Source organism: Abramis brama (genome assembly GCF_963993115.1).
Source record: "Abramis brama genome assembly, chromosome: 11".
NCBI lineage: Eukaryota > Metazoa > Chordata > Actinopteri > Cypriniformes > Leuciscidae > Abramis > Abramis brama.
Window position 1 is genome coordinate 16,352,784 of NC_139973.1, and position 14,428 is coordinate 16,367,211.

A 14,428-nucleotide genomic window follows, 5' to 3' on the forward strand; every position below is an offset into this window, starting at 1 on the left:
ACGCGCTGCGGTTTCTTCCGATCAGGCTGAGGCACCAATACTGCAACTATCCAGTTCTGAGGAGCTGGATGTTGTCAGTGTTGAGACAGGGGATACTGAGGACTCGTCACCTCATTCCCCTGAGCATGAGGAGCTTATGGAGGTGCTTACTCGTGCTGTTTCTAAATTAAGCATTGAGTGGCCAGCTGTTAGGCAGGAGTCTGTTTCTAAAAGTAAATTAGATGAAAGATTTCTGCCCTGCCGTGTCCAACCTCCACGTTGGTGCCTACCGTTTTTCCCGACCTCCACACGAGGTGTCGAAGTCGTGGAAGAAACCGGTTTCGTACCGTATTTTTAGCCCTCAAACTTCCACATATTCGAATATTGCGGGGGTGAAGTTATATGGTTATGGGGCGATGCCTAAGGCTGAAGAAGCATTAGCTAGTCATCTTTCTGCTGAATCGGCATCGTCTTTGAAGGCACCGACTTTGCCCTCCAAGCCCCTCAGAAATACATCTGCTTTGGTGGGCAAAGCTTATTTGGCGGCAGGTCAGGCCACAGCATGCCTGCATACTATGTCTATCCTGCAGGCGTATCAGGCCGATTTATTAAAGGATGTGAGTGAGAGTGAGGAGGTCAGTACTGACGTGATTCGCGAATTACGTCAGGCTGCTGATTTATCTCTGCGTGCCACCAAGGAGTCGGCCAAATTAATGGGCCGTTCTATGGCAGCCCTGGTGGCCGCAGAGAGACATCTTTGGTTAAATCTTTCTGGTATGAAGGAGAAGGAAAAAGCTTTTCTTCTGGACGCTCCGCTGTCTCCTTCTGGTCTGTTTGGTGACGCTGTTAACTCGGTCATTGATAAATTTCAAGAAGAGAAAAAACAAGCAGCAGCGTTTCAGAAGTACCTCCCACTTAAAATTCATGTCCCAGGGACTGCTGGGCGGGGGCAGTCCCGGCCGTCGACAAGCTCCTCGCACAGGGCGCAACAAAAACAGAGTGTCGCGTCTCGTGCTCCCCCTGTCAAACAGTGGGACCAGACGCGGCACCCTCAGGCGAAGCCTTCTGGTGGTAAAACCGATCTGAGGACGGTTATTATGGCTAAGAAGGCTTCGTCTAAAAAGAAGTCCTGACGCCACTGGTGTCAGGATGTTGAGGGTAGTCCCCACCGTGAGGGAAAGGAGTTCACTGCTTCAGACGGTGCCCATTCTCTCTCGGTGCCCTCAGGGGTCCGGTCTACCAACCCTGCCTTTATGCCGGGGCGTAGACGGTCCCAGCGAGCGTTTTCCCGAGGGACGCTCGCCCTCTCTGAGGAGGGGTTCAGAGCAGTTAAACCAGTCGTCCCCTGCCGGTGCGCCGTTACAGGGCGCTGCGTTTGCTGCTCAAAATATTCCAGAGGCCAGCCTCGAGAGGCTGGTACCCTTAGTAGATTTTCTGGCGGAGTGGAAAAGCCTTCCAAGAGTATCTCAGTGGGTCCTGCAATCGATAGAGAAAGGATATGCTATCCAGTTCAGATCTCGTCCACCTCGATTCAGCGGGGTCCTGCCCACTGTGGTGGGCCCCGAGCAGGCTCTGGTAATGGAACAGGAGGTGAAAATGCTCTTGCAAAAGGAGGCTATAGAACGGGTTCCTCCTTCCAGCAAGGAGTCAGGTTATTACAGCCGATATTTCATCGTTCATACAGCCATCATGTTCTTGTTCGGTCCGACAACACATCGGTGGTCTCCTACATAAATCATCAGGGGGGTCTGCGTTCGCGCCCGTTATACAAGCTGGCTCGCCAGATCCTTCTATGGTCCCAGGAGAAGCTTCTTTCATTAAGGGCAATTTATATCCCAGGGTATTTGAATCAGGGGGCGGACATCCTGTCGAGGCAGGGGCCGAGGGCCCGGGGAATGGAGACTCCACCCCGAGGTGGTGGAGCTCCTTTGGAAGCATTTCAGTTGTGCCGAGGTAGACCTGTTTGCTTCAAGGGAGACATCACACTGTCCTCTGTGGTTCTCTCTAAGCCATCCAGCCCCTCTGGGGTTGGACGCTATGGTACAGGCGTGGCCGATGTCGCGTCTGTACGCTTTTCCCCCGATTGCTTTGCTCCCAGGAGTTCTGGAGAGGGTTCGCCGGGACGGGGTCAGCCTATTGTTAGTAGCCCCGTTTTGGCCGGCCCGAGTGTGGTTTGCGGACCTAGTGTCTCTCCTCGATGGCTCTCCTCTGGAGATTCCGATCAGGAGAGACCTTCTCTCTCAGGCGAGTGGGTCGATCCTTCACCCCCGCCCAGAACTGTGGAAACTGTGGGCCTGGCCTCTGAGGGGGTCCAGCTCATAGGTGCAGGTCTCTCAACCGAGGTTGTTGAGACCATTCTCCACTCCAGAGCTCCATCCACGAGGAGGTTATATGCCTTGAAGTGGAAATTATTCACTTCTTGGTGTGGAGAACACCAGCTGGACCCAGTTAACCTGTTAACCGTTGCCAGAGCGCGGACGCACTGAAGCGGTTTTATTTATATATAGTTCAAAGTTACTATCAGATTTAATGTTATACCTTGACAAACTATACATCATTAAAAAGATATAAGACTCAAGTTTCAGAATTTGACCACTATTGTATTCTGAGAAACTTATAGCGACAGTTATTTCTTAATTTGTGTCAGGAGTTATGAAATGAAAAAATTAGTCGATACCTTTGATATGAATTATGCGCGTCAGCCGCTTTCATTCATAAAAAAACTCCCGTGCCGTCGTCATGACAGCGATACACAAAACAACGTGCCTCAGGGCTTTAGCTCAAAAATGTGCAGATTTGGAGAAATATTGATATATTCTCATAGGTTTACATCAGATTTCTATAGACAGGAATAATATTTATTGAATTTATACCCAAATGCGTCGATGTAATCATTATGAGCGTTTGCATAACTCTGATACTGTGTTTTCAATTCATACCAATAGCCTGAGGGCGCCCTCGCCGCCCTGTGCACAGTATTAGTCCATATATAGAACATGAAGAAGAGCCATGATCATGTGACATTCCAGGAAGCCTCGAACACACACAAAGCTAACAAGAGATCGCGCTATAACTATGGCTGTAACATGCAGTTTTGAAGACAATAAACATGTTTGCTATGATATTTGAGTTACCTGTGTTTTTCAATCCATGCCAGGTATTTCCATAATAATAGATTATATTTATAATGTAATGCTAATCTATATAGAATCGTTGTGCAGAACACTATCCAATAGTATATTTTCTGTCTGATTTTTTATCTGAAGCCAAATTAGATCGCAAAAAATTATTTAAAATACTCGATTTGCTTTATAAAGTAAGTTTATAAGCACAAACATGGTTTTAATCTCATAAATTGTCGTGTATTGATGGTGTGCTAAGCTAACATGCTAGCTAGCCCTAGGTGCACCTGCCACCTAGAAGTTATATTTTTATTATTTTTTGAATGCTTACTGAAATGTTTCTTTATTCAAGAAATGCATTTGATACAGTTTAAAATGTAAGGGTGAACTTTAAGAAAAGAAATTAGTGACTGAAACCATATGAATAGCCTGTGAATAGCCAGTCGTTAGTAACTATAATGCAGACAAAAGAAATGCATATTTAGAGCCATAACCGGGCTGGAGAAGTGTGAATGTGTGCAGGGGGAGACTGAGACTGAATGGGGCTCGTTTGCACCACAAAACAATAAAGACAATATACTGGATAGATGGTTAGAAGATGACAATAAACATCAGTAGCATTTTAGCGTCAAATCAAAATAAAGTCACATGACATGGTCTTGAAAAACATTTCACTAAATACAGAGTTTTGGACTTATTATCTTAAGATTTTAAACATAAAATGTTTAGACATGTGGCATTAGCTGTAGTGCATTTCTAGATTGCTCCAGTGCCAACTTCAATTTTTTTTTCATGAGGATGTTTCATAAAAAATAATTTCTAATAACTTTACAAAACTTTGAAGCTATTTATAACAATTTTTGTCATTATGACAATAATTAATTCTACATTTACAATAAACTGCCAGGTGTCAGCTTTCAAATGAGATCATACTTGTGCTTTTAGTACAAAGGGTTCATGAACTGTATCTGTTTCAGTTTGGGTATGTCATTTCTTGGGATTTTTCAAAAGTGGGGTTGCAGCTTAACAGGTTAACTGCCCGGTGGAGTGCTGGAGTTTCTGCAGGAGCGTTTCTCCACAGGGCTATCCCCCTCCACACTAAAGGTGTATGTGGCGGCACTAGCTGCTTACCATGTCCCTTTCAGTGGAGTCTCTTTGGGGAGACACCCGTTGATAACACGTTTTCTTCGTGGTACTTTGAGGCTGAGGCCACCAGTTCGCACGAGGGTGCCGACTTGGGATTTGGCCATCGTATTGGAAGGTCTCTCCCTGGCTCCTTTCGAGCCCATTGAAGAGGTTTCTGAGAAGTTCATCACTCTTAAAACTATCTTTCTTCTCGCTATCTCGTCTCTTAAAAGGATTGGAGACAGATGCTCTAGATGCTTATGTCCACAGAGCTGCCCTGTGGAGGAAATCGGAACAACTGTTCGTTTGTTTTGGACCACCCAAGAAGGGGTGTCCGGCATCTAAACAGAGGATGAGCAAGTGGGTGGTTGAGGCCATCTCACTTGCTTACGAGTCGGCTGGTCAGCCTTCACCTTTGGCTGTGCGAGCTCATTCTACTAGGAGTATGGCTGCTTCTATAGCTCTCTTATCAGGAGTTTCTCTTCATGATGTTTGTGATGTGGCAGGCTGGTCCTCACCGGAGACTTTTGTCAGGTTCTATGACCTTGACTTCAGCTCCACCCCTGGGGCGCAGGTGCTTTCGTCTGCTTGTGCGCTCTGACTTCACACTACGGACACTTGCTCTTATGGCGACGTGGGTATTAGCGTTCCCACAGCGTTTGACGCAGCTCGAGTTCCCTTGAAAGGGAACGTCTCGGTTACGTATGTAACCCTAGTTCCCTGAATAGGGAAGAAGACGCTGCGTCGTTCTGCCATACTCCCGGCATGCCCGTGATCTACTTGCTTCAGGCCTATCAGAAGCTGTCGCATTTGTGATTTTGGGGTGCTTTATAGTTTCCTGGTCGATGACGTCACCCGCCTATGACGTTCCGTCTCGCCATTGGACTGATTCCATACGTGCTTCATGACGCACTCACGCAGGGGCGTTCCCACAGCGTTTGACGCAGTGTCTCGTTCCCTATTCAGGGAACTAGGGTTACATACGTAACCGAGACGTTTCACCACAAATCTTGACTAGAATAGAATCTCTTACTAGCTTTAAGAATAAAATCACTTAACCTGTGAATAGCCAATAGTTATATCCAATCTTACATCTCCTCTGACTATTTAAAGCAACTAAACTGTGTAACTTTCACATGATGCATGAAGGAAACCAGAGGAATATGATATAACTATCCACAAAATACTGTTTACATGGAGCAAACTCCACCAGCAGGAATTACGTCAGAAGGGCAGACCATAAGTGTTAGGAACAGTATTCTTAATGCTGCTAAAATGCCAATTTAGTTTTTAAAGCTCAAATAACACAGGTTAGTTTATGAAATAATTAATATAAGTGCTGTAACAGCAATATGTACTTCACATCTCTGTTTTTTAAACTTCCAGAATGCCTGACCCCATAGCAGTCCTATTGCATTACTTCAGGGGATCTGTGAACTTGTATAAACAGATAGTTATTTTTAACTAACTATTATTTTTATAGTAATGAATGTTTGAAAAAAAATATATATATAATAATTATAAATGTATAAATAATATAAAATACAAATAATAAAAAAAAATGAATGTTTTAATAATAAATACGACCACAAGAGGACAGTCTTTCCTAATATTTGTTTTATGGACTCGGCCACCCATGCACACTGACATATAACTAGAGCCATTTTCCACTTATCTTGTCACCAGTTTTCAAGATTTCAATCCCAACAAAAAATCACTTGCCTACAGAGAAGATTTTCCAGATGCCCCTAAATTCCATTTTTCCAACTGAGAGATGAGGGTAAACGGTGGAAAAGGTGTTTTTTCGCTGTTATTCATGGAAGAATATTTTCACCATCCAAGTAACCATCTGAGCCAGGGCAATTATACCGCACTGTTAGAGGCTTTTGTTAGGCGCCTTTTCTTGTTTATTCAAAGGGCAACCCAGTTCAGAAGAACGTAAAGGGAAATTCTACGGAAGTATGTGTAGAAAAGAGGACACACCCTGTGATATTATAATAATAATAATGCGTATGTGTTAGTATCACATCAAATCCATGATTCACTCAAAAAAGATATATTGCAGAGTGCACAGACTTGAATATAGTTTCTTCCATTCTTCTTTAATGTGGAAATATGTTCTTTGCTTTGACATTATGCATCCTGTTATGGTTATAGATGACTCAATAGAATGACAAAACGGGTGTTTTTTCATAAATACACACATAATTGATTGAAATGCATGGGGTTTTCTGCTTGTGTCATAATTGTTTGTTTGTATTAATTTGGCTACATTTCCAGGAATCTTTTAACATTTCTCCTTGCAGGAGGTCCCCCGTGTCCAACCAGCCCCCCATTACCAGAGTGTGCCTACCTGGTAAGTCCGCATGTAATTTCACATATGCATAAATGTATCCCAAATGCGGTCCAAAAGTCTCAGGCCACTAGTGAAAGACAACCTTTTCAGATTTAATACAGTTTATTTTATTTTATTACAAACAATATTAACAGCAAACTGATTTAAGTGAAAGCGAGTGCAGAATCTTAAATATTGACTATTCACTGTAGTTCCATGGTTCAAAATCCTAAAAAAACAACTAAAAAACATGGTGAATCCCAGATTTTCAGTATGTTCTCTATTAATATACAGGCATTTCTTTTAAAGTAACTCCATCTTGAAGATCATGTGTTTGTGTGTGTGCCTGTAAACACGTGTTTTGTAGATTCCATATATTTTTAATGATAGAGAGACCTCTTGCCATGCTACGTGACTGCCCACGCCGTTGCCCTCTTGTATCCCTCATCATCACTCATCTCCGCCTCAGCTTCTACTGATTGGCCGGGCAGTGTTGAAATGTTTAGTAGACTCACGTACACACACATTTAAGCACGGTACCCATATTAGTGGCTGTTTTGTCTAGTTTTACAGAACGTGTTAGACCATAGGAAAAGGCCATTGCTGCTACGTGTTGGTCTCTCACATGCATGCACACCAGCCAAACACAATAATGCAACGGACAACAGCCTGGCTTAGCCGAAAGGTTTTGTATAACCGGTGGGAAAATTCCTCATACTTCACTCTCTGTCCTTGATGATGGCTCCCAGTGTGATATCAGAAAACACGCCAGACAGAGATTTCAGAAAAACTGTAATCTATTCTAACTAAACAGAACAAGGCCATTCACTGGATCCTCTATTATACAGCCCAGACTGTTTCCTTTGAAATGTCAAGAAAACCTTGGCGGACTGAAGTCATTTCTGAAGGATAATCAGAGAGAATCAGAGATTCACATTTCATCAAGGAATAGAAGAAAGAGGCTTTATATAAACAATCATTAGCAGGTTTTGTTTAATGAAATGCAAGAAAATTGTGTAATTGACTGTATTCTTGTAACACAACATTATGTATCAGAAAAGCTAAGAATCAAAATGGTAACACTTTATTTTGACGCTTTAGACATTCTACTAACTATAAGTAACTTTGCAACTACATGTCAACTAACTTTCAGCAGACTGTCTGACTTCTAACACTTAGCTTAATTTTGATGCTCCCCAACAGACATTCTACTGACTATAACGATGTAAGTACATTATTTTACTAAACCACACCCTAACTCCTATCCCTAACCTAACAGTCAACTACAATCTACCAATACTCTAATGAGAGTTAGTTATCAGTTATATAGCAGAATGTCTAAAATGGACCATCAAAATAGTGTAACCCCATATTGGATAAAAGTTAGTGTAAGAGCACTGTACAAAAAGTACTTGTACTTTACTTGTATCAGGCGCATTGTGCCTTGGTGCTCACTTGGGAGACAGGTTCGTCTCCATCAAATCCATCTAGCAAAAGCCCTAAAATAAAACTGTAAAAAATGCTTGCAAACTTCATTAAGCTCCTTTTTTGGGGAAAATTGGACCATAGAAGGAAATATAAGCTTGAAAAAGTGGAAAAGGTTGAACTGTCAGTACAAAGACTATAGATCGTTAGTGTTTGACCTGTAGGCTACAGTCTGGTTTGATGGCCTGCATTCACAGTTGAATCAATATATTCCTAGGAAAGATGGAAAAATCAAATGGAGAGAGATGGAAGAGAAGGGACGTACAGTAGAATACTGTCCATCTGTGTATCATTTAGCTATAAGAGGGCAGGGGTACAGCTCCATGTAACACTGAGGAGATACGGTAAAATGCTCAAAGTGCTCTTGTAACGTCAATAATCAGGCCATACAGCAAGTCCTGCCTACAAAAAAAGGACCAGGTCTTCAATGCATAATGTGGCAGAGAGGTGTCAAGTGGCATTATACTGAAACAGAGAGCATGAGAAATGCAGTCAGCATAAGTTCCTGTCAGGTGCGGTGGGTTGTGATTGACGTCAGTTAGCTTGCATGCGGCTTTGTTGACTTCCTCTTAAACCAGGTGGACTGAGATTCACTTCCTGATGCTCTTTAGGCTTGATCGGTCTTTGTGTCTCTGATAAGTGCTGCTGTTATGCTGCCAGTTGAGTGTAACGTCACAGTTTCTCACCTCTTAGTAAGCAGTTAGTTTCGTAATGTTGAAAATATGCAATAGTCATGCAGAATTAATGCCGAATTTGTTTTGATCGTAAATACCACATACATTTGGAGAGGTTTTGCATGTGTCCTTAAAGGGATAGTTCACCCAAAAATGAAAATTTTGTCATCATTTACTCACCCTCAAGACAACACACAAAAAAAAGATATTTCAAAGAATATTGGCAATTAAAAAGTTGACAGTAGCCATTGACTTCCATAGTAGGAAAAAAATACAATGGAAGTCAATGGCTACCGTCAACTGTCTGGTTACAAACATTCTTTAATATATCTTCTTTTTTGTTCAACAGAAGAAATACAGGTATACCTGTATACCTCATACAGGTTCAGGGTCTAATCTACTTTTGCTCATGCATGAAAAGGAAGAAAGACTGCTATGACTGTTTTCTTTTAAGATTAGTCTCTCTATCTCCATCTCTAAAAAACAGCCGTCATTGCAAAAACATTGTTTCAAAACCAGTTTACACCAGGATCAATAACAATAAAGATGTATAACTAAAGGTAACTAGTGTCACAGCAGCGGATGATATTTGTGTATCATTAAACACAAATTTTAAATGCTTAAGTTCTTAGATTCTGATTGTCTATCAGTGTTTTTATTGTTCATCAGCTATACAGTATTGTTCCTGTCATTATTGTTATAGCTGCAGTTAAATCTATTCTAATAGATTTAAAAACTGTCTAGTTATAGACGGTCACATCTCAGAACTTTTGTAGCAACGCACACATAACGTCTTTCTAAAAAATATATTTTTTTAAATGTGTCTCAACACCTTGTATTTTTTTTATTTCACTTCTCTGTGACTTGCATTTTTAAATGCAAAACTGTGGTCTGTGTGAATCACACCTTATAGTGCTAGCATCTATGTTTTTGCATTGACAGGGCTTTCTTTTATTTAATGATTTTTGTAATGCAGATAGAGGGAGTAAACTGAAAAGAAAACTATGGCAGTAGTCTCCCACTCACAATGTAACCCCCAACGCATGCAGAACTGTAGTGATGTAACCATAACTGAGACAATGAGACGGAGCCACTGACTTACTGCCTGCACCTAAACTGCCTCCTGTGTGTCATACAAACAGGGTCATTGGGCAGGAAGGAGAGCGCAGATTTTTCCTGTTTTTCCCATACCGCTGGAATCCTCCGGAACCCAGGAGGTGTTTTTCAGTGTGCGAGTGTTAATTCCTCACACACACGCAGGTCGTGAGATGAACTTGTCTGCGGCTTAATGACCAAATGGGGAAAATAGGATGTAGACTGACAAATACCATTGTCTTCTCTTTCAACACGCACTGATACGGACACGCGTGCACTGTGTGCACAATGTGTGCGGGATCAGGTGCCTGTGTTTTGTAAAACTGAGCTGTTTGTGTATATATAATCAGATCATTGTTGCAAATTAATTTTGTGCATTCCTTTTGTGACTATTGGATCCATAGAATATAAACCAATGAGTTTTCCCACATTCATTTGTACACTGTATGTGGGGGAGTCCATTTGTCCATGATTTGTGGTGTATGAGGAATTTGTTGTGATGGCCAGAATTTCCGGAACTCTCCGTCTCTGGCAATGGGAATGTTTTCATGTTTTTGTGAGAGCAGGAAAGTCACAGGTAAGACCCTGTCGTTCTTCTTACAGAAGAGGCAGCTTATCTGAGGTTAGGACAAGATGAGGAGATTTCGATCTTGGTAACTGATCTTAGATCAACATCTTGAGTATTTACAGAGATGGCAGATATAGCCCTGGAGTTTATCTTATGGCCTTTGAGAGATACGCTTCAGAGAAACATACAATAGCAGTGTTTGTTTGACTTATAGCTTACTTTATGAGATTAAATCACAGCTGAAATATCTGTACGGACGTATTTCTTTACAGGAAACATCAACAAATATAATGGTTGCATCACCTTAGGCCGAACCAATCGAAAGGTTCATGACATTTTGTTAGCATCGTTGTTCTGCTAACTATGACTTCATGTGTTTATGTGTTCCTTGTTGTCGTAAATACTTGATCTTAGAATTGGCACAGAATTGAGTTTTTTATGCTCAAGGCATTTTCTATAAAACATTTCTTTTATAGAGCATACTTAAGGGTGTGGGTTGCACACATCACTCATCACATCACTCAAAACATTTGTTTTTTCGTGTAAGGAACACAAATGAAGATTCTCATCTGTATGTTTCTTTGAATAATGTAAAAAAAAAAAAAAATTATTCTGAAATCATTTTCAACACTGTATACACATGGACTTACATTAGGTAATCCAGTGACTTGAAGAGGAGAGATGATTATATATATGAGAGATGGTGTATATTTACCTATGAGATATATATATATATATATATATATATATTAGTGTGTAAAATAGCCTATATTATTTAATGAATGTAACTGAAAACAGATTTCACTTTGCATATTTGGTACTTTTGAAGATCCAGGACTCTTAATGAATACCTTCAGTTAAACAAAGCACACGTGGGACACTTTTATGGGAACTTTAATAAAGCTTTATTAGGGCTGAGTATAACGCGTTGTGCCGGCCTAATAAAACGATAAACAGGAGGTGATGCGCAAGTGAACCTCACGGCCTTTTCCTTATCACATCCTAGCTGGCCTGTGCATTCACACGCATAGTTATAAGGTCAGCTTACTGTTATCTCTATAAAACGTAAATATGTCTGTTTAAGAATAGAGAGATTAACACACATAAGAACCATCACAACAGAAAGGTGCTGTTTGCGGCACGTAGTAGAAGCCACTTGACTGACAGCTACAATGTGTTCACAGAGTACCTAGAGAAGGTCATTGAAATGCACCCTGGCCAGCATACAAACTTTCTTATCAGCTGACTGGCCTAGTGTGGGATAGAGCTGACTGACGTTCCCCACTTGAGTCAAAAACAAGCTCTTTAAAAGACTGGAGTGCTATGAAGTGGCGTGTTATTAAACGTCTCTTTTATTTCCAAATGGACAAACAGTCCACCCACAGCTGTCAGTAGAAAATGATTTAATTAGTCTTTACTTCACTTCAAAGTTCTCTTATCTCTCATAACCTGACAAAAGTGTTTCTGTTATTTGCTTAGACATTTCAGAATCCACAGGTTTCCCAGCAGCCAGATCCACCCAAACGTGGTGCCAGGAAGCTCCGGTCAAGGACACCTTGACCAGTGTGCAGTTAATTTTAATCTGAAATGATACCAGTGTGCGATTCACCCTGAAAGAGCTACCCAACAAGGTTACCATGGTGATAATTTCCTGCCATTGCTCTGTTACAGTATCTAATTCATGAGCTAGATATAGTAGCACTTCCAGTCACAGGACTAGTCAGGGTTCGCACTTTTAGGCTCTCTGTGTTTGTTTGTGTGAGCAGTCACTCTTATGTCCAGTAACTATCCATTTCCTTTTCCCCAGGGCAGATTCTTTATTTTCTTTTATGCTATTTTCTGTCACTTTCAGGAATGGTTGTCTAGGTCTATATTAAGCTTGAATTCTTCAGAGCGTCACCATTTCAGAACCAGTTACTCATGGTTTCACCAACATTTTGGACTGCATTGTTGCAGTCTCTTGCTCTTTAAAAAAAAGTTTTTTTATTATTATTCATTTAACTTGTTTTAGATCATTTTAGGTCTCTCAGTTGGTGTATAATTCTGGGAGGAAAGAGTACTTTGAAGTAGCGTATAATGCATCGTATAAACTCGTACTTGTATAGTTAAACTTTTCATGTTTACCAAAAATTGGCATCTCTCATTGAAAACTAATGACTTTTCCTCTACAGGGTCACTGTCAGTCTTAAAAGGCTTCAGATGTGGGAGAGATGTTAGAAATGCACTGGGAATGTTTTCTGGGAAAACCCTTCAAGTTCTCGCCCCAGCGCTCTTGCTCGCTCACGTTATTGAATGTGTGTGCAGGTGTGTGTGTGTGTGTGTGCAGCTTAACCCAGAACTCAAGCTTTGATCTGTGATGCTTACGTCAATAGCAACCTATTCATTCTGAACTTCAATCAGTTTAATTTCATAAGTTTTTATAATAAAGTGGTAAAGATCAGAGCGAAGTTCATTTAAATCATTTAAATCAGATTTTGCGTCAGAGCTTGAGGAATGGCTTGCCTGTTTGGACTTCTATTAGGATTGACAGGGTGAAATGTGATTTTAGATCAAAATGTTGTGTGCAGAATTCCCTCTGAAGTTATTTCCCTGGCACAGGTTTTGTTGGCTAATGATTTTTGCGTTAATGGCTTTAGCTTTAACAAAACACTCAAACTCCCCATCTGGCATTATCTGGCAGGGGTGTTTTGGGAGGTTGTTTTCACTGGAAGTCACAATGGTGGTCTTTATAGTGGTCCACCCAAGAGAGCGACAACCTGCGTCAGTGTCATCGTCATGGCTGTTGGGGTCGTGCTTCAGAATGGCATGAGAGGTAATGCCTCATGTGTAAAACTGCAGGTTTAGTTTGTGCATGAATGAAAATATTGTGAATTTAAAGGGTACTTTGGAAACTGAGTGTCCAATGTTTTGGCTATTCCTGGAGGCGTAATCTCAGATTTCCTTTCCATATCAACAGAAACTGAATGATGGTTCATGAAAAAGAAAAAAACATTATTAATTCTTTGCATTTTTTTCCCTCCATTGAGTTGCCAATGATGCATGAATAAATTTAAGCTCATACAGAGCTAGATGGAAGACAAGAGCACTCAGAGTCTTTATGAGAGGTGAAGATTATGAAAAACTCCAAACAATAAGCATTGTATTACCACTTGCTTGCTCTCTTGCCACAGGAAAGACCATAATAAGACATTTTATGATTATGACCAGGAAGTAAGGCAGACTCTTCCTGTTTGTTTTGCACGGATATGCAAAGCCACACATACCTGGTTATATCTGTTGGTTTGCCTCTCTTTAAAACACAAAAAAAGGATCTATTGATTAGAATATGCGTCATCACTCATGTGTTTGTGCATGATATTTGTTTAGTTAGTGCCATGCAATATTGCTTTGCATGCAGTAATGTTGAAACATCTGAGACCAAATTAAATAGTTGTTTTTTTATTATTTATTACTTTATTTAACAGGGCAGTGCACATTCATATTCTGTAGTCCTTGGTCACAATCTGGGATTCAATTTAAACCAGAAATAAAATATACATTTTTGAGAAGTTTAAGAAATATTTGAGAAACATTCTGACATGAAATTAATAATAAATATTAATAATAGTGCACTAAATAGATTTGTGCACACCCCCCCCCCCCCCCCCCCCCAAATAAATAAATAAATAAATAAATGCACTGTCCATAGTATTTCTCAGACTTTTGGGCCCAACTGTATAAAACAATGTATATACCAAAACTCCTTGGTTATTTTCATTCCAGCAAAGGAACTGCAAACTTAGTAGGAGAAACCTCTTTTTAAAAACAACATGGTCAAATCATCTCCGTTCATCATCTACCTCAGACTTGTGTGCCATAGCAACAGCTCTAGAAACAGCCCACCCAAACCGGCAGGGTCTGGCAATAAAGTGGGAAAACGTCAACAGAATGGAAGCCTTTGAGGCTGGAAGACCATGATGGGTCAGTGATATTTAAGTACACCACATCCTTACCCAGTAAGGGCCTTGTACTATAGCTGTAGACTGGAGACATTTTTCCTGGCCCT

At 40.9% G+C, this 14,428-nt stretch overlaps 1 protein-coding gene across 4 annotated transcripts in view; it reads left to right on the plus strand.

The window, feature by feature from the left end:
* pde4ba (phosphodiesterase 4B, cAMP-specific a) overlaps window positions 1-14,428 on the plus strand; it is a 160,154-nt gene that overhangs the window by 119,045 nt on the left and 26,681 nt on the right. For all 4 annotated transcript variants that reach the window (XM_084128311.1, XM_084128312.1, XM_084128313.1 and 1 more), the window contains one exon: window positions 6,533-6,582. In XM_084128311.1, the coding sequence (XP_083984437.1) occupies window positions 6,533-6,582 (50 nt within the window). The remainder of the gene's footprint in view (window positions 1-6,532; window positions 6,583-14,428) is intronic.